General features: G+C 48.0%; 1 protein-coding gene across 1 annotated transcript in view; it reads right to left on the reverse strand.

The window, feature by feature from the left end:
* Nucleotides 1-12,306: 12,306 nt before the first annotated feature.
* The window catches only part of TMEM260 (transmembrane protein 260), a 69,250-nt gene continuing 62,098 nt past the window's right edge, over nucleotides 12,307-19,458 (reverse strand). Inside the window, exon 16 of the mRNA XM_080974563.1 lies at nucleotides 12,307-12,690. Coding sequence (XP_080830689.1) covers nucleotides 12,409-12,690 — 282 coding nt within the window. The 3' untranslated portion in view covers nucleotides 12,307-12,408. The remainder of the gene's footprint in view (nucleotides 12,691-19,458) is intronic.

Genomic DNA, 19,458 nt, shown 5'->3' on the forward strand with positions numbered 1-19,458 from the left:
TGGCGTGTACATGGTTCTTCCACTCCCCATTTTATCCTCACAAGAACCCTGTGAGGTGGGTTAGGGTGGGGTGTTGTGACTGGCCCAAGCTCATCATAACGAGCAACAGGGCTGAGTGTGAATCTGAACCTTTTTTAATAATAAAATTTTATTTATATCCCACCCTCCCCAGCCAAAGCGGGTAACAACAGTGAAAATAGCACAATTTACATAAAATCACAGTCAATTAATTGAAATACATTCTAAAATCAGTTCAGAATCAAATTAATGGCAACCATTGGGCTAGAGTTCTGTGAGGATTACCGAAGGAGGGGGTCAGACTGTGCCTTGGCCAAACGCCTAGTGGAACAGCTATGTCTTGCAGGCCCTGTGGAAAGATGTCAAGTCGCGCAGGGCCCTAGTCTCTTGTGATAGAGTGTTCCACCAGATCGGGGCCACGACCAAAAAGGCCCTGGCTCTGGTTGAGGCCAGCCTAACGTCCCTGTGGCCCGGGATCTCCAAGATGTTTTTATTTGCAGACCGTAAGGTCCTCCGTGGGACATACCAGGAGAGGTGGTCCCATAGGTACGAGGGTCCTAGGCCTAACCTGACACCCTAACCACTGCACCTCACTCTCTCTTTAGAATACAGGCGTTTAGTTTGTTCATCCGCATTGCCTGAAGACTGAGACAAGAATGACACAATAGCCCTGTAAGGTCAGTCCGCATTAGCCTGGAGATTGCTTCTCCCTTTTAGAGCTGAAGGCATTTTGAAAGAAATGTTCTTGCTTGCAGTGTGTGGACTCATTCTACTTTTGCCTCTATTTAGTCAAAGTTTTGTGCAATTCAAAAACCAGAGATTTCTACTTTCCTGAAAGTCACAGCAAGACTGCAGTGTACATTCATGCAAAGTACCACTTTCAATTCTTTTGAAAGAAATTACGTGTTTCTTATTATCCCCATGTTACAGATGGTGTGGGGACGACTGAGGCTGAGAGATAACATAGGCCTACCGATGGTTATCTGCCGAGTTTGTGACGGAAGTGAGATTTGAGTTGGGGATCATTCACAAAGGACCCTGGGCTTGCCCAGAATGCCAAGCCATTGTGGGAACAAACCAAAGGTTCCTCAGCCAGCCACAAACCACGGCTTCGGACCACAGCTTAACCATAGTCAGCAGCCAATAAACCATGAGTTCATGTTAGACTGCTTTGCCTCTTTCATTTCACAAATGTTTTGTGTCACTGAGAAGGCGGGAATTCTGTACTGATTTGCTATGGATGTTTGTATGTGATGCCAATAAAAGGTTTGATGATGATGATGAATAAACCATGAGACATTCAATCAAATTATTTGCTTCGAATTCCCAGTCCACAGAGCCACTCCAGGAGGATACAATTGCCAATGGTATCTAAAGCTGTTGAAAGACCAGAAAGGACCAACAATGGCCACTACCTCACAGGGGTGTTGTGGCCTGTGGAGAAGGGGTTTGGCTGGGGAGAGTCCCAGGGTCCAGGCTGAGAGGCCCAGGAGGCTGAATTCAGCTGCTAGGAATGAGGTTCATCAGCGCTGAATTAAGTATTAATATTTCATTAAGAGAATTCCATTCATAAAAAGAGGGGGTGGGAGAGAGAGAACGAAAGAAAAAAAAGTGAGTGAGAATGACAAAAAGGGGGGGGGACTGCCCCCCTTACCATACATGTGTATATTCTGATTACCCTAATAATACACATATAATTGCCAATAACCTAATGTGTAAACTCATTCCAAATATCATTGCATTTATCCAAAGAAAGTTTGTGTCTATAAGCTGTTGCCAACGTTGTCATGATGTCAAGCCATCAATGAAGGGGAATCATCTCTCTATTCTTCCAATTTGTCAGTTTCAGCCTCAGCACACAGAATCCATTTTCACTGCCCTGCTGTCAATTTCCATACAATGGGTATATAGTTCAAGAGCATATTCACCTCTGAAAATCTTAATTTTTCCCTATAAACTGCTAGGTTGGCAGGAGCAGGGACCAAGCAATGGGAGCTCACCCCGTAGCGGGGATTCGAACCGCTGACCTTCTGATCAGCAAACCCTAGGCTTTGTGGTTTAACCCACAGCACCACCCACATCCCTCCATCGGAGCCTACACAACACCAAAAACACTGTTGCTGTATGTAGGTTTTATTTTATTTGTTTTTTTCATCTTATATTTTGGAAATGTACACCCAGTTTTTTCACCTTTAGTTTTTTTGGGAGCCCCTAAGAGAGTGGGGCCTTAAGCTTTAGCTTGTTTTAGCTTATACGTAAATCCAGCACTGAGTTGGCTATTTGATAAAAACCAAGGAACGACCTTTGAGAGTCCCATGGACTGCAAGAAGAACAAACCTGTCCATTCTTCAGGAAATCAGCCCTGAGTGCTCACTGGAAGGACAGATCCTGAAGCTGAGGCTCCAAGACTTTGGTCACCTCATGAGAAGAGAAGACTCCCTGGAAAAGACCTGATGTTGGGAAATATGGAGGGCACAAGGAGAAGGGGATGACAGAGGACGAGATGGTTGGACAGTGTTCTTGAAGCTACCAGCATGAGTTTGACCAAACTGCAGGAGGCAGTGGAAGACAGGAGTGCCTGGCGTGCTCTGGTCCAGGGGGTCACAAAGAGTCGGACACGACTAAACGACTAAACAACAACAAAGGAACTACCGGCGTGTCTGTGTGTGTGGATTGACATTTCTGCTTCCCCTCTCCTCCCTGGGAGAGGCGAAGAAGAAGAGGAAGGAGATGCAAGGGCTCGTTCTAGTGTGACAATTAAATCCAACCATTTAGCAACTTGCATCTGTAAACAGAGGAGAGCGCGCCTCAAAAGGCGTCTCCAGCCTGCTGGCGAGGAGAAGGGAAGTTTTAAATCTGACGCCCGCATTCTGAAACACATTCCAAAATGTAAATACGCACACGCAAGCATGCGGCTACATATTTTGAAGGAAACAATTGCAAGTCTGCCTCTGTCAAAGATGCCCCCCCCCCTTTTTTTTTTGCAAACGGAGAGAGATGCTCCCCAGGTCTTCTCTGGCCTGCCCTCTGCTGGAGAGAAGCCGCAAGCGCAGGCCACGCTGCCTCCAATTAAAATTTGGCAGCTTCCGCTCGCATCTGCTTTAGGAATCCAAAGCGTGAAATTTGGAGTAGCAGGTTTAATATTTGATCCAGCCAAATAAATTTTGCTACAAGGACTTACCTATGGTAGGGGTTTTTTTGTGGGGGGGCGAGGGGGGGAGTTATTATTCTTGGTTCTCTGCGGTTTTTTTGTTTTTTGCTTTTTTGTTCCCTTGCCGCCCAGCCTGTCCAAACTCAAAAAAAAATCTGTCACCAAAGTAAATACGTGGCAGGCATAATTTCATGGCTGTGCAAAAATTTGTTTAATTTCCCATCCGGTACAAATAATTACTTAGCATAATACCACTTAAAATGTGGGCTCTTATCAGGAAACCGCTGATGGCACATTAGAAAAAAAAGAGAGAAAAGAAACAAAAAATATATAACTTGAGAAATAATTATGGTATCTTGGCAGGGGGGGGGGTGAGGTTTGCACTGATCTCCTACAGCGAGGGTCAACCTGACAGCGGACACCAGGTAATATGCAGCTAGCACGGTGGCCCAGGTTTGACCAAAACATCCATGGAGTCATAGAATTGTAGATAGTTGGAAGGGACCCCCAAAGGCCATTTAGTCCAACCCTCTGCAGTGCAGGAATCACAGCTAGATGGCCATCCAGTTTCTGTTTAGGAAACTCCAGCGGAGGAGAGTCCACCACCTTCCGAGGTGATCCGTTCCACTGTCAAACTGCTCTTGCTGTCAGAAAGATCTTCCTAATCTCTTTTCTTGTCATTTGAATCCTTTGATTCAGGTCCTACTTTCTGCAGCAGTTGAAAACAAGCATGCTCCATCACCCGTGTCCTTCAGATATTTGAAGACAGCTATCACAGCTCCTTTTTTCCAGGCTAAACATACCCAGCTCCTTCAACCGTTCCTCATATGGCTTGGTTTCCAGACCCTTGATCATCCTGGTTGCCCTCCTCTGCACATGTTCCAGCTTGTCAACATCCTTCTTAAATTGTCGCACCCAGAACTGGACACAGCATTCCAGGTGTGGTCTGACCAAGGCAGAATAAAAAGGTAAAGGTACCCCTGACCATTAGGTCCAGTCATGGACGACTCTGAGGTTGCGCGCTCATCTCGCTTTATTGGCCAAGGGAGCCGGCGTACAGCTTCTGGGTCATGTGGCCAGCATGACTAAGCCGCTTCTGGCAAACCAGAGCAGCGCATGGAAACACCGTTTACCTTCCTGCCGGAGCAGTACCTATTTATCTACTTTGACGTGCTTTCGAACTGCAAGGTGGGCAGGAGCAGGGACCAAGCAACGGGAGCTCACTCCGTTGTGGGGATTCGAACCGCCGACCTTCTGAGCGGCAAGCCCTAGGCTCTGTGGTTTAGACCACAGCGCCACCCACGTGGCGGAATAGAGTGGTACTATTACTTCCCTTGATGGGGACACTATACTTCTGTTGATGCTGCCTAGAAGAGCATTAGCTGTCTTTTGCTGCTGCATCACACTGTTGACTCAAGTTAAGCTTGTGATCTGCTAAGACACCCTCCTATATCCTTTTTCACATTGTGTTCAACCCACATCTGATGGTCTCCAGCTATTGAGCATTTGCCTGGTTGTTCTTTGAGCACGTGGTTGCTCACTGCTTTGAGCCATGGGGAAGATATTGGGTAGGATCCAGACAAAGGCTGCAATCCTAGCCCCACTTACTGTGGAGGAAGCCCTATTGAATTGAATAAAGCTTACTTCTGAGTAGAATCGCACTGTACGTTGCTTCCACTGAGGTCCCACTGAAATCAATGGGGACTGAGGTTGATTCACGACTGACTTGTCCCATTGTTGTAAAAAGTCCGTAGTTCAATAAAGTTTGGGTCTAGCTCATGGCAAATGGAAAAATGCTACAGTCTAAAGAGCCCTGTGGGAAAAGACTGTAGCTGCCAGTCAGTCTACTTTGATGTTGCATAAATTTCTCCAAGCAGATATTATTTCCAGGTCCTGCTATTCAAGATCTTTCCACCTGGAGACACTGGGGAACAAACCAGTGATCTCCTCCATGTTGGCTGGTACCCAGGGGAACTGGTAGGGCAGTAGGCAGGGAGCCCAACAGCAGGGGGCGCCAGAGCCAATGGCAGGCTGAGTCAGCTATTTCTAGCTTTGTCCCCATCCGTGTCATGGACTGGTTGGGTGTAGAGGAATGGTGGGAGGAACCAGCTAGAGAACCCAAAAGGAAAGATGGCTCAGCGTGGTGGTGGGACAATGATGAACGGTCAGAAGGAGAATACTGGGAAGAGGAGGAGTCAGAAGCAGAAGATGTAACAGGGCTTAGTGAGCAAGGAGAATCCATGGCAGAGAGAAGTTCAGAATCAGAGGCAGAGGCTGAAGCAGGAGAGGAGGGAGGCCAAGAGGCAGAGATGAGTCAGGCTGGTGAAGAGGCACAGGTGTCTCCCCCTCCTGCTGCGACAGGCTCCCCGTCCCCGGTCTCCCCAGGACCAGAAGAGGCATGAAGAGAGCAGAGAAACGTCGGAGGAGTCTCAGATTGCTTGGGAAGGACCAGGTGGAGCAGGAGGCTTAGGCAGTGGACCTTTAGTCTTGGCAACTGCTTCATAGGGTCAAGACCTGAGTTGCAGCGTTGATTAGGCCTGACACTCCTGTGCAGATCCTGATTTGCTAATGAAGGATCTCTACCCACTGGATAAAGGAAGCTGCCTTATAAGAGTTGGCCCTTTTCCTTTTAGACATTGCCCAACCAAGTACATAAGAAGAACCTGCTGCCCATCAGATGCCAACCAGGTGCTCATGGGAAGCTCTTAAGTTGGAGCTGAACGCAACAGCCCTCTCCCCTCCCTCCTATTTCCAGCAACTGGTATTCAGTCTTGTCCAGTCTCAGATAGTGCTGGCAGAACATATACATTGTGGCTGCCAGCCAGTGCTGGCCTCATTCTCCTCCAAGGATCTCCTCCTCTTCTAAAGTCATCCAAGTTGGTGACCATTCCATAGTCATGGTGAAGAAGTCCTTCCTTTCTTGCCCTGAGTCTTCCAACGTTCAGCTTCCTTGGTTTCCCCCTAAGCTCTGATATTAGAGACAGGAAGAACAACTTTTCTCTGTTCACTTTTCCTACATACAATGAATAATTTTACACACCTCTGTCACATTGCGTTGATTTAGCAGGTGGCAGGTGCAAACCTTTCTCCTAAGGCATCCTTTAATCTATCAAGCAGTCTGCTTTTCAAATGCTGTCGCTGGAGATTTTACTTTGGCTAGATAAGCAGTTGAGAAATATCTTAAATAGAAAGATCAGTGAGAATTTAAGTGCAAATACTTTTTTTACACACACACACACACACACACACACACACACACACTTACGATCTAGATGCCAGAATTGTGACTGTACTGTCATAATTATGTACGCTAAGGATCAACTATTAAGACGTTGTGTGAATTATATTATATATTTATACTCTCAATGTAAAATAGTTTTTAAACATTTGAAAATAGTGTTTTATATGGCAGGCCCCTTATATTGTCTAATTAGTTTAACAAGATAATAAAGTTGATGAGACTTTTTTACATAGATGTTTACATTATATACTATAACATGTTTTAGAATAGTATTCTATTACAAAGAAAAATGAGCAAAATAATCTAACAGCTTGCCCAGCGGTGAGCTTATATGCTGAATATTGAAAAATGTGACAACAGTACTTTTACATAGAGCAGATTTTCACAGCATCCTGAAAAATCACAGAGATTGGTGGTTCTTAATTGTACTCGAGAAAAGCGCAAGGCATTTTGGCAGGAGGGAGATGAACATACTTCTATTGGTGCCAGATTTATTTTTGTTCCATTTCCATAAAAGAAGGGCACCCGTTTTTATCTTCTGAAGCAATATTGGGTGCTAAAATGGCCACCCCAGCATGCTTACTCACGAGTATGTCTGCCCAAACTCCTTGGGACTGAGCAACTGTGAAGACTGTGGAGCAGCACCGCTGCCTTTTAAAAGTAGGTGCCTTTAAAGGCGAACAAACGGTTGCTTAACTTCACATTTTTTTCAATTTTTTTATTACCAAGTACTAAGCAAGCGCTCTCTCTCTCTCTGTCTCTCTCTTTCTCTCTTTCTCTCTCTTTCTCTCTCTCTCCCCCTCCGATAATGCTTTTGTAGACAAGAGCGAAGGGGTGGGGAAGAGGAATGACTTGTGATTTCTTCTTGGCCCCTTCCCATGGAGAAGTTACTTTCAAGTCAGCGAAAGTCCTTAGCCTATGATTAAAAGTCTTTGCCAATTAGCGCTCGACAACTCCTATTCATCCCCTCCCGGTTCAAGATGAGTAGGAGACTAATAAGGCCGTGTGATAAAAGGGCAAAAGGCACCGAGACAGCCAAAAAAAGGTCTTAATGAGCCCTCCTTCGTTTATTTGTCCCCCTAACAGCTGAACTGTTGCATCCATTGATGCTGTTCAAAAGGCCGTGCTCTGAGCCCGGCAGGCTCCAGTGGGCATCTTCAAACTGCCGGAGAAAGGGAGCGAAGGAGTGTCTCCCTTGGTGTCACGCCAAGACCAATAAAGCCCTGGCCGATCAGTCAACGAAACTCCAGCCCCCACCATTAGCCCCACTGCCACCACCCTCTCCCAGCCCGCCCCCCTCCCCTCTCATCCATCCCCCTTTGAGATTTATTTCCTGGCTGCAGCGGACAAGGAGGCAGATGGAGGGTTTGGGGATTGTGCAGTAGTCAAGACCTCGTCAACGGCTGTCACAGGAACCCTTGTTGCAGGGCAAACTTGGTGACGGGCGCCTCTTGGTCTCAAGAAAAAAAGAGCTCCCCATCCCATCATACAAACCCAACTCCCTGCCCTCAACGGCTTATGACATCACAAAGGACACTCCAAAACAGGGGCCTGTAGCACTTTTAAAAGAGAATTAGTGGTTTTAATTATGGCCGTCGTCTGAAAGGGAGCCCAGTGGAGTTCACCAGGAGGCCTTTTTGATCAAGGACCTTGGCTAGAACAATGGTGCGGAACTGTGAGTATTCCTCGTACGGAGGAATAGTCGGGGTGGGGTGGGGGTGCGGGGGCTCTCTCCCCCCTCCGCCCCTGAATAGCTCGCCAGTGATCTTTGAATGCCAAGCAAGCTCCTAAAACCTTCCCTCTTCATTAAGCGGACATTTCTATACAGGGGCCTGCGTAAGTGCTCTGGAGTCTAGCGGCTACACAATTGGAGCAGGGTGCAGGGGGGCCGAGAATCCCTACAGATTCTGGCTACTACTTACCCAAGTGCTGAAGGGCCCTGAGTGACTTAATTCATTAAAACAGGTTGCTATTAATTAACTGTCATAATCAAATAAAGAGCCATTATTTGCATTTCTTAACGCCGTTCCCTTTTAGTCCGCAAGCGAGGAGGCGGTGCGTGGAGTGGGGGGAGATTCTTTTAACAAAAAATAAATAAAATTAGGGGGGGAAGGTTTAAGAAAAACCCAGCACACGCACACAAGAGAGAGAGAGAGAAAAAGAGGGTGAAAAGAAAAACACTCTCCCCCTATTCGCTTTCCACAAATTCTCCTTTTCAACATGTGAGCAGCAGGACCGGCAGCTAATTACAAGGACCAGATCTGCAAAAGGAACAAACAGGGGAGGCAAAACGCAAATAGGAAAGTAATTAGGAAAATGCAGAAATGTGTTTACTTGGCAACCGGTTTGTGCAACTGAGACGAAGGGAACAAGGACGGCCCCTGGTTGTTTGAGAAATTCGGGGAGGCCGGTGGCCCCAGGAGGACCGCCGGAATTAAACTTCTGCCCATTGGCTTCCTTCGAGCACCGCGGCCGCTGCAAGGAATGAGGAGGCCTCACTCTGGACACGCTGGGTGGATGTTTGGTGGCAAGCAGAGCTTTGCTTTCCAGAGGGCAACCAGGGTCGGGCAATCAGTTCGGTAACGAAATAAGGGTTGGGGTTACTGGGAGACTCAGGCACCTGGTGACATTCTACAGGGAACCAGACAGAGGGTCTTCTCGGTAGTGGCACCTGCCTTGCAGAACACCCTTCTGTCAGATGTCAAACAGATAAACAACTACAGTCATACCTCGGGTTACAAATGCTTCAGGCTGCATTTTTTCGGGTTACGGACTGCCGAAACCCAGAATGGGTTACTTCCGGGTTTCAGCAGCCGCGCATACACAGAAGCGCTAAATCGTGCTTTGCGCATACACGCCGAATCGCAACCTGTGCGTGTGCAGACGCATTGCTGCGGGTTGCGAAAGTGCATAAACCACACAGATCATGTTTGCAACCTGAGCGTCCACTGTATTTGACTTTTAGGAGACATCTGAAGGCAGCCCTGTTCAAGGAAGTTTTTAATGGCTGGTGTTTTAATGTGGTTTTAAGATTTTGTTGGGAGCTGCCCAGAGTGGCTGGGGCAACCCAGTCATAAGGCGGGGGGGCATATTATTATTATTAACCCTGTTTCAAGAGACTCTGGCCCTTTGTTTTGGGAGCAGGACACTTTGCCCCAAGCATGGAGTTTCCAGGTGTGGGTAAGAGGGCGAGGGGCTCAAAAGGTGGGCCTTTTGTCCTTGCACCAAATTGTCCCTGGACTCCCAACTCGCATCAGCTCCAGCATGCATGGGCAACAGGCAGGGACAAAGATGGTGGTCATTCCTCCTCTGGTCGATGCTATGGATAAACAACCTGACTGTATGCAGGCACTGCAACTGTCTATTCACTCTAAGCGATTTTGCAGCGGCAAGAGGATGCTACAAAACAGGCAGGAAAACAGGGTAATTTATCTGTTTATTCGATGAATGATCGTGCACCCACAGGTTAAGAAAAACACCTCCCAGAGCAGCTAACACAATGAAAAACGAAAACAAAATGGCAATATACACATAAAAAAAGGAAATGTAGAGGAGCATTAGAAAATTGCCCTTCCAAAAGAATGAGGGAGGTGTTCACAGTGAGATCCAGCACCTCTTTTTCTGGAAAAATAGCACCGGGTTCAACTAATTCTAGTTTTTGTCTCCATCCTCCTCCCTGCTGAGTTCTACAAGGGCAACTCTGAGATTAAGGAGGAGGAAGCTAACAGGCACTGGAGATGGATGTAAGGGACAAGTCAGGCAGGTTGGGGATGTTTAAGAGTCAAAAACAGCACCCTGAATTAGCCCACTTACCCACCAACCCAAAAGAGATGGGGAGCTAGTACAGCTATCCTAAAACAGCTGAAACGCACCCAGTCCCAGTTAGCAACCTAGCGGGTGCGTTTTGTACTAACCACAGTTTCCAAACTCAACGACAGCTCCACATTCAGTGCATTATGAGCATATGAAGCTGCCTTATACAGAGTTAGATTATTTGTTCATCTAGCCCAGTATTGCCTTCTCTGGCTGGCAGTAGCCATCACCATAAGGATAATGAATTTTGTATTGATGGTGAGTAATCCTGATTGAAGACCAAAGGCCAAAATTCACAGGAAGATATAAGCTGCTTTATACCATGCCAGGCCAATGGTCCATATAGTTCAGTATTGTCTGCACTGACTGGCAGCAGCTGTCCAGGGTTTCAGGCAGGGGGCATTCCCAGCCCAACCGACAGATGCTGGGGATTAAACCCAGGACCTTTAGCATGCAAAGTGGGCGCTCAACCGCTAGATTTATGGTCCCACCCCTTTAGATAATTACAAAAATCCTGGGATGCCACCAGAAAATTTGTAACTTTTGTTCGGAGGCTGCAAATGGAGCACGGAAAGGAGCGCTGTGCCGATGAGGCTGCTTGGCTCTCCAAATAACGGGCTGGATTTAGTAGCCCTCAAGAGACTCCATTGAAAGTTCCCATCGGCTCATTTGCAGGGGACTTATTTGGCAATGAGAACGGCCCCTCCGATTGCTCCCAATCTGGCTGAGGGGTGTTGGCACATCTTCCCGTCAAGTCTTTCCTTCACTTCAATTCTCGATGCATTTCCCTGTTGCTTTTCTGACTGCAAAAAGGCTGTTCCTTTCTGAAAGTGGATTTGTTGCACTTGGGCCGCAGAACACTTCCATCCGTTTTAAACACATGCCCTTCAATTTGTGCACAAACTACTGAGAGCATTGGATGACTAAAGGTTTCAGTAAGGTAAAGGTAAAGGGACCCCTGACCATTAGGTCCAGTCCTGGCCGACTCTGTGGTTGCAGCGCTCATCTCGCTTTATTGGCCAAGGGAGCCGGCGTACAGCTTCTGGATCATGTGGCCAGCATGACTAAGCCGCTTCTGGCGAACCAGAGCAGTGTACGGAAACACCGTTTACCTTCCCGCCGGAGCGGTACCTATTTATCTACTTGCACTTTGACGTGCTTTCGAACTGCTAGGTTGGCAGGAGCAGGGACCGAGCTACGGGAGCTCACCCTGTCACGGGGATTCAAACAGCCGACCTTCTGATCGGCAAGTCCTAGGCTCTGTGGTTTAACCCACAGCGCCACCAGTACTATTGGCAAAAAGAGAAATGCTTCTCTGTCTACTTTCCCAGCTTGCACATTGTTTTAGTTTGTTTGTTTGATGCCATTTCATAAAGCCTCTATCATTTCACCCCTTTCTTAGACCCTCCCCCAGTGCCAGATTTATGGATAAGCTAGCAGTTCGAAAGCACGTCAAAGTGCAAGCAGATAAATCGGTACTGCTCCAGCGGGAAGGTAAACGGCGTTTCCGTGCGCTGCTCTGGTTCCACATGACCTGGAAGCTGTACGCCAGCTCCCTTGGCCAATAAAGCAGGATGAGCGCCACAACCCCAGAGTCATCCGCAACTGGACCTAATGGTCAGGGGTCCCTTTACCTTTAAACAAGCTATAGCTTAGGGCCCCACTCTCTTGGGGGCCCCCAAAAAAATTTAAAGGGGAAAAAACTGGATGTACATTTCCAAAATATAAGATAAAAAACCAATAAAATAAAACCTACATACAGCAACAGTACTTTGTGTTGTGTAGGCTCCTATGATGTAAGTCATGGGCCCCGCCTGCTAGCCTGCTCCCTAAAATATCACTGGTTTGCTCATTTCTGTATCAATTACTTTGATAAAACACATATTTTGTTATGTGCAAATGGCTTTAGATACCTACTAGGTCCATCAATTACCATATAGCATATATTCAACAGAAAAAAACAGCGACCATTTGTTGTTGACAAAGGACAGCTGGACGTATAAAGGGCCCCATTACCTTCAGTAGCTGAGGGCCTCATCAAACCTAAATCTGGCCCTGCCCTCCCCCCATTTTTTTAACAAAGTAAGCAACCAACAGCTTGGCTTCGCTTCCACCCATAGACCGCTCAACTTAGCTTTTCATTATTTCCCCAAGAGTTCTTTTCTATGTGTTGTCCACAGCTCCTTCACTTTGTGCTTTGCTGAAAAGTCTCCCCGCCCTTTTTCATTTGTCTCAACCCCCGAAGTTCCTTCTTCAGGTGTTTCACGGCTTGCAAGATACTGCCTTGCTGGGGCTCGTCTGCTGCTTTCTCCGTGTAGAGGAGGAAGTGCTTGATGACTTCTGACAAGAGCAGTTCCGGGTCTTCCCTTTCCGGCTGAAGGTGCAACATCCTCTCGCAGGCAATCGCGTAGTTCTTGTGCCAGTTGACCGGGTGCACTTTGTGGGTGCTGACGATCTCCCTGTACAGCTAGGGACAATGGGGGGAGAACTCAGTTTTGAAGACTCTTCCAAACAGGATGGATCTGATTTAAATCACTAGTCAAATATTTACAACCAGATGAAGGTTTCATTTTGGGAATAATAAATTTTCAGAGTAGTTTTTACAGTTACAGTGGTACCTCTGGTTACGTACTTAATTCGTTCCAGAGGTCCGTTCTTAACCTGAAACTGTTCTTAACCTGAGGTATCACTTTAGCTAATGGGGCCTCCTGCTGCCGCCGCCACCGCCGTGCAATTTCTCTTCTCATCCTGAAGCAAAGTTCTTAACCCGAGGTACTATTTCTGGGTTAGCGGAGTCTGTAACCTGAAGCGTCTGTAACCCGAGGTACCACTGTATATCAAAAATTACTGATTTGGTTATACTGTTAGAAATACATAGACCGATCATTATGAAATTATTGTGAGGTTTAGTAAGTTACCGTATACAGTGGTACCTCGGGTTACTTACGCTTCAGGTTACATACGCTTCAGGTTACACACTCCGCTAACCCAGAAATAGTGCTTCAGGTTAAGAACTTTGCTTCAGGATGAGAACAGAAATTGTGCGGCGGTGGCAGCAGCGGGAGGCCCCATTAGCTAAAGTGGTGCTTCAGGTTAAGAACAGTTTCAGGTTAAGAACGGACCTCCGGAACGAATTAAGTATTTAACCCGAGGTACCACTGTATATCCGAGTATAAGCCGACTTTTTCAGCACATTTTTTATGCTGAAAAAGCCCCCTTCGGCTTATACTCAAGTGTGGCGGGCGGCGGCGGCTGCGCTGTGCCCCTCCCAACCGCGGCTCCCATGCCTGCTCTTGTGAGCGGCAGAGGCAGCGGCGGAGGGACGACTGGCCCGAAAGGAGCCCCTGCTCCTTCCTCCTTCTCTGCCTATGCCGTTGGCGGCGGCGGAGGAACGAGCAGCCCGAAAGCAGCCCTTTTGGGCTGCTTGTTCTTCCTCCGCTGCTGTCGCCACCATCCATAGCTGTCAACGTTTCCCTTTTTTGAAGGGAAATTCCCTTATTCCGAATAGGATTCCTCGCAAGAAAAGGGAAAAGTTGACACCTATGCCACCACCAAGTTTGTGGTATGGTGAACCGGCTTATACTCGAGTCAATAAGTTTTCCCAGTTTTTTTGTGCTAAAATGAGATGCCTCTGCTTATATTCAGGTCAGCTTATACTCGAGTATACACAGTAACTGTTTATATTTGGACAACTTTTCCACTGCACTTTATTAGAAGGAGAAAAATAATAATTTCCTTAATAACAATTTAAACAATCTATTTAACTAAAACAATAACATTATAGCATATGTATGCATGTTTGTTGACTAATGTGGTCAAACTTTTTTTTATAAAATAAACTTAGACTGAGTTTTAGCACACATGAAAAACTTAAAACAAATTCTTATTTCCTGATGAATAGCCTTTGGACAAAAATGTAACTTAAATAGAAAACTATCCGCAGAAATATTTTTCCTCCAAAAGCATTTTATTTTAAAAATCCGATTTAAATTAAAAAAAAATTGATTTAAATAGGAAAAAATCTGATTTAAATAAAAAAACTTTTTTAAAAAATATTTTTTTTAAAAAAATTGATTTATATCCACCCTGCTTCCCAAACATTTGCAGAAAACCTGCAGAAATGCCGCGTGTTCGTACCATGCCCTCATTTTTCTCAAATTTTAAACTAACACTCAGGTTATTTTTTTAAAGGTCACGCTTGATGCACCAAATATCCATAAAAAATAAGTTATGTATTCGTTCAAAACTGCAGAAAAGTAGTACATGTTTGTGATGGGACGATGAGCTGCTTGTGTGTAAAATCCAAGTCCCTCAGAGTTTGGTCAAGTTTGCAAACCTCTGTCTGTAACGGAGCCCCTTAAACATGGCTCCGTCAGTCGCTGGCAGATTCCGACAGTGGTTGCTTTCGGAATCGCTTCCAACATAAAAGCTCCTTAACGGAAACACGTCTTCTGGACTCTCTGCGTGACAGTTTCCGGCGAGGAGTGGGTGTCCCTACAGGAGGTCCTGAAACCTCCCCACTGTTTTCGCTGGAAGTGTCTCTGAGCCATCCCTCCAGCTCACTTTCCCTCAGCTCAGCTCCTCTCCCCCTACTGGTTCCCTCTTCAGCTGCTGAGTCTCTCCCAACCTGTGTGGGCCCTTTCACTTCCCTTCCTTCCGATGGCAGTTCCCTGACATCCACCTCCCCTCCAGGGCCCCCTTCATCCCCTCTCGCCCCCTCCTCTACGGGCGGTGAGGAGGCAAAACCCCGGAATGAACTTCCTTCATCTTCCGATGTCTCGAACACTTCTCTCCACCTGTTGCGGTTCCTGGTCTCGAAGTACTCCTCCTCCTCAGAGTCCATCTCCCCTTCCCCTTCCGAGTCCAAGAATCCTTCCAACTCCTCCTCCTCATCGGTGGTCCCAAAGTATTCCCTCCGGAACCTCTCCACAGGCTGAGGTTTCCTTGGGAACCTTTGATGGAACGTTTCTATCAATACCTCGTCATTGATATCTTCTGCCATTACCCAAGTGTTTTCTGACTCCGGTTCTCCTTCCCACGCTACCAAATACTCCACCTGATCCCCCTTCCACCTGGCGTCGAGGATTTCTGCCACATGGCTGCTGCATTCCCTTTCTTCTATGACCGGTCCCCGAGTGGCCATCCCTTCTCGTCCCCCCTCATACGGTGACAGTAACGACCTGTGAAATACTGGGTGCAGTTTCATGTGGTTGGGTAACCGGAGCCTGAAAGCCACTGGGTTGACCTGTTGAATGACCTCAAAGGGACCCAATCTCCTGGGTCTTAATTTCTTACAACCTCCTTTGAACGGCAACCCTTGGGTTGACAGCCACACCCTATCTCCCACCCTTATGGTTTCACCTTCCCTTCGGTTCTTGTCTGCCTGCCTCTTGTATTCTTCCTTCGCCCTTTCTAAGTTGAGTTGGAGCTGACGATGGATTGCTTCCATTTCTTCTACAAAATGCTCGGCTGCCGGGACGCTCCATCTCTCCCCTTCTCCCCCTGGGAAACCCCTGGGATGACACCCATAATTAGCCAAGAAGGGGCTCATCCCTGTGGACACATTCTCGGCATTGTTGTAGGCAAATTCCGCCAGCGCCAACTTTTCTACCCAGTCATTCTCTCTGTCATTGACATAACACCTCAGGTATTGCTGGAGGACACCGTTTGCTCTTTCCGCCTACCCGTTGGTTTCAGGGTGCCGGGCAGTCGAAAAGTTGACCTCCACCTGCAGTAAGCTCATGAGCTTCCTCCAGAACCTGGAAGTAAATTGTTTTCCTCGGTCTGAGACCACCCTCAATGGCACCCCGTGCAACCTAAAAATGTGTTCTACAAATAACTTCGCTGTTTCTTCCGCCGTGACTGCATGCGAGCAGGCTACAAAGTGGCACATCTTTGTTAGTAGGTCTACCACCACCATGATGGCTGTTTTCCCCTTGGACTTCGGCAGATCAGTCATAAAATCTATCGACACTGCCTCCCAAGGTCGTTCTGGGGTTGGTAAGGGTTCTAATAGCCCCGCCAGTGCCCGCCTCTCCCCTTTGGCTCGCTGGCATTGCTCACACCCTCTTACATACTCCCGTACATCTTCCCTCACCTTAGGCCACCAAAATTCCCTGGTGACCAACCACATGGTTTTGTGTTGTCCAAAATGCCCCGCCGTGGGGCTGTCGTGCAACTGCTTGAGTACCCTCCCCCTTAAGTCTCCTTCAGGGATATACAGTGCCCCTTTGTAATACAAAGCTCCATTTCTTTCCTCGAAACCCCCTGGTTCCTCTCCCTCACCCCTAAGACCTCTGAGCTTATTCTGGGCGTATTCATCATTCTCTGTTTCCTCTACCAGTTCTCTTTGTCCCACCAATGCCGCCCCACACACCCAGCGGTCCTCTGGAATGACATGTCTCTCTTCGGGTGCTCCCTCCCCCTCCAAATATTCAGGTTTGCGTGAGAGAGCGTCCGCCCTAATGTTCTCTGGGCCTGGCACGTAACAAATCTCAAAGTTAAATTTGGAGAACTCCTGGGCCCATCTCACTTGCCGTTGGTTGAGCACTCGTGCCGTCCTCCAATACTCTAGGTTCTTGTGGTCAGTGCACACTTGCACCTTATGTTGTGCGCCAATTAGCAGGTGCCTCCATCTCCGGAACGCCTCATGAATGGCTAGTAGTTCTCGGTCATACACCGTGTAGTTCCTCTCGGATTTGTTCAGCTTTCGCGAAAAAAAGGCACACGGTCTCCACTCTGACTCCTCCTCCCCTGGCTGCAGAAGCACCGCCCCAATCGCTCTGTCTGATGCGTCAGTTTCCACTCTCATCGGTTTTTGTAAATCCACATGCAGGAGTTGTTGTTCCGAGGCGAAGGCCCTTTTTAGTTCCTCAAATGCTCGCTCCGCCTCCTCAGTCCAAACGAACTTCTTCTTACTGCTGAGACAGTCCGTAATGGGCGCCGTCAGGTGGGCAAAGTTTCGGATGAACTTACGATAGAAGTTCCCAAATCCTAGGAACCTCTGCACATCCTTCCTTGTTTTGGGTGTTTTCCATTCCAGCACCGCCTGGACCTTGCCGGGATCCATGGCCAATCCCTTGTCTGACAGGCGATACCCCAGGAATTCCACCTCCTTGGTATGAAACTGACACTTCTCCAGTTTCACCCACAGCTGGTTGGCTTGCAGCCTGCTCAACACTTCTCTGACGTCTCTCACATGCTGCTCCTCATTCTCAGAATACACCAACACGTCGTCTAAGAAGGCCACACAATTCTTGTAAAGCAAAGGCCCCAGGACGTGGTTCATAAACGATTGAAAGCATGCGGAGCCTGCTTGTAGGCCGAAGGGCATAACTAAATATTCAAATGCCCCTAAAGGGGTGAACATGGTGGTTTTCCATTCATCCCCCTTCCTTATTCGTATCAGGTTGTACGCCCCCCTTAGGTCCAGCTTTGTGAAAATCTTTCCCTTCCGCACCCTTGTCAAAATGTCGTCAATCCTGGGCATAGGGAAAGCCACTGGTTCTGACACTGCATTTAAGGCCCTGAAGTCACACACCAGCCTCGGCTTGTTCGTGTTTTTTTTATCCACAAAAAACACTGGGCTGCCCCCCACCGCCCTGGACTCTCTGATGAACCCTCTCTTCAGGTTCTTGTCAATGAACTCTCTTAGCTCCTGCATCTCTCTGTCTGACATGGCGTACAGCTTGCCTACAGGGAGCTGTGCCCCAGGGAGTAAATTGATTTGACAGTCAAAGGGTCTATGCGGAGGTAGTTGGTCAGCTTCCCTTTCGCTGAAGACGTCGCGGAGATCTGCGTATTGTCGTGGTACCTTCACGTTCTCCGTTACTTCAGTCCCTGCTAGGGTGGCTTGGGCCCCTGCCAAACCCTTTCCCTCTTTGCAGTGTTCTAAGCAATGTGCTGAACCAAAAGAAACCACTCTCTGATGCCAGCCCACCAGCGGATCATGTAACGCTAGCCAGCTCATCCCCAATATAATGGGAGCTCCTCCCAAGGTGGCCACATTAAACGCTATCAGTTCGGTGTGCCTTGCCACCTTCATTATCATTGGGACGGTCTGCAAGCTGACTTCTCCTCCCAACAGCTCCCTGCCATCGATCGTGGTCACCTGCAGGGGGTTGCTTAAAGGGATCGTCTGTATCTGGTGTTCAGCTGCAAACTCTTTGCTCATGAAATTGCAGGAGCTGCCTGAGTCCAACAGCGCCTTTATCTTTAGAGGGTGTCCGTTTGGCAGCTCTAGCACCACTTCTATCACTAGGGCGGGTTTAGGAGGTTCTGGCGTGGGCACTTTCACTGCTCTTTGGCCTGGCTGCTGTGCCCCGACGGTGGCAGCCAGGCGTTGGCTTTTACTTGCTCCGGTATTTCTTCCTCTCTTCCCTCCACAGCTCCTACCATCCCTTGCCATTCCTTCCTCTGGGGGCAGACTCTGGCAAAGTGACCTGGCTGTTGGCAGAGATAGCATTTCCGGGCGCCTTTTCCCTCCTTCTTTCCCCCCTCACTGGGCTTTGAAACTGCGCGCGCGCGCGCTGTTCCGATTTCCATCGGCTCTGCCGGCGGGAAAGTTGGCTCTGGAATGTCTGGAATGCGGAACTCCTTCCAACGTTCCCCCTTCCCTTCCCGCCTCTCCAATGCTCTCGCCTCCTGGCGCGCTCCTATGGTCAGCGCTGATTTGGTCAGCTGGTCCATAGACTCCGCCCTGGGCGCCCGGGAAAGTTCGTCTTTCACAGCCGAAGAAAGCCCTTCTTCAAAGAGCATTTGAATGGGTTCCGCCGATAGATCCCACCCCAATTTATGGATCAACATGGTGAACTCAGTCCAGTACTCACGGACAGATCGGCTCCCCTATTTGCAAGCCATTAACTGTCTGCGCACCACTCCCTGTTCAATATCGCTGGAAAACATCAGATCCATGGCGCGAAAGAACTTCATCGTGTCCTTTAGGACGTCACTATTCGCTGCCATCAGGGGTCTAACCCAGTCTCTCGCCCCCTTTTCAAGATGCCCAATCACGAAAGCCACTCGTGATTCCTCGTCAGGGAATTCATCAAACTGCAGATTGAGGGCATATTGCATTTCTGTCCGAAAGCCATGATAGTCTTTGGGCTCCCCCCCAAACTTCTGCACCAATCCTGGTACCTTTCTGACGAGCTGGGTGTCTTTCCCCTTTTTGTCTGCATCCTGAGCCCTCCTCTCCTCAAGCCTCGCCGTCTGCAGCGCTAGCTGGACCTCCAAC

Source organism: Podarcis pityusensis, assembly GCF_964106645.2.
Source record: "Podarcis pityusensis genome assembly, chromosome: 1".
Classification (NCBI taxonomy): Eukaryota; Metazoa; Chordata; class Lepidosauria; order Squamata; family Lacertidae; genus Podarcis; species Podarcis pityusensis.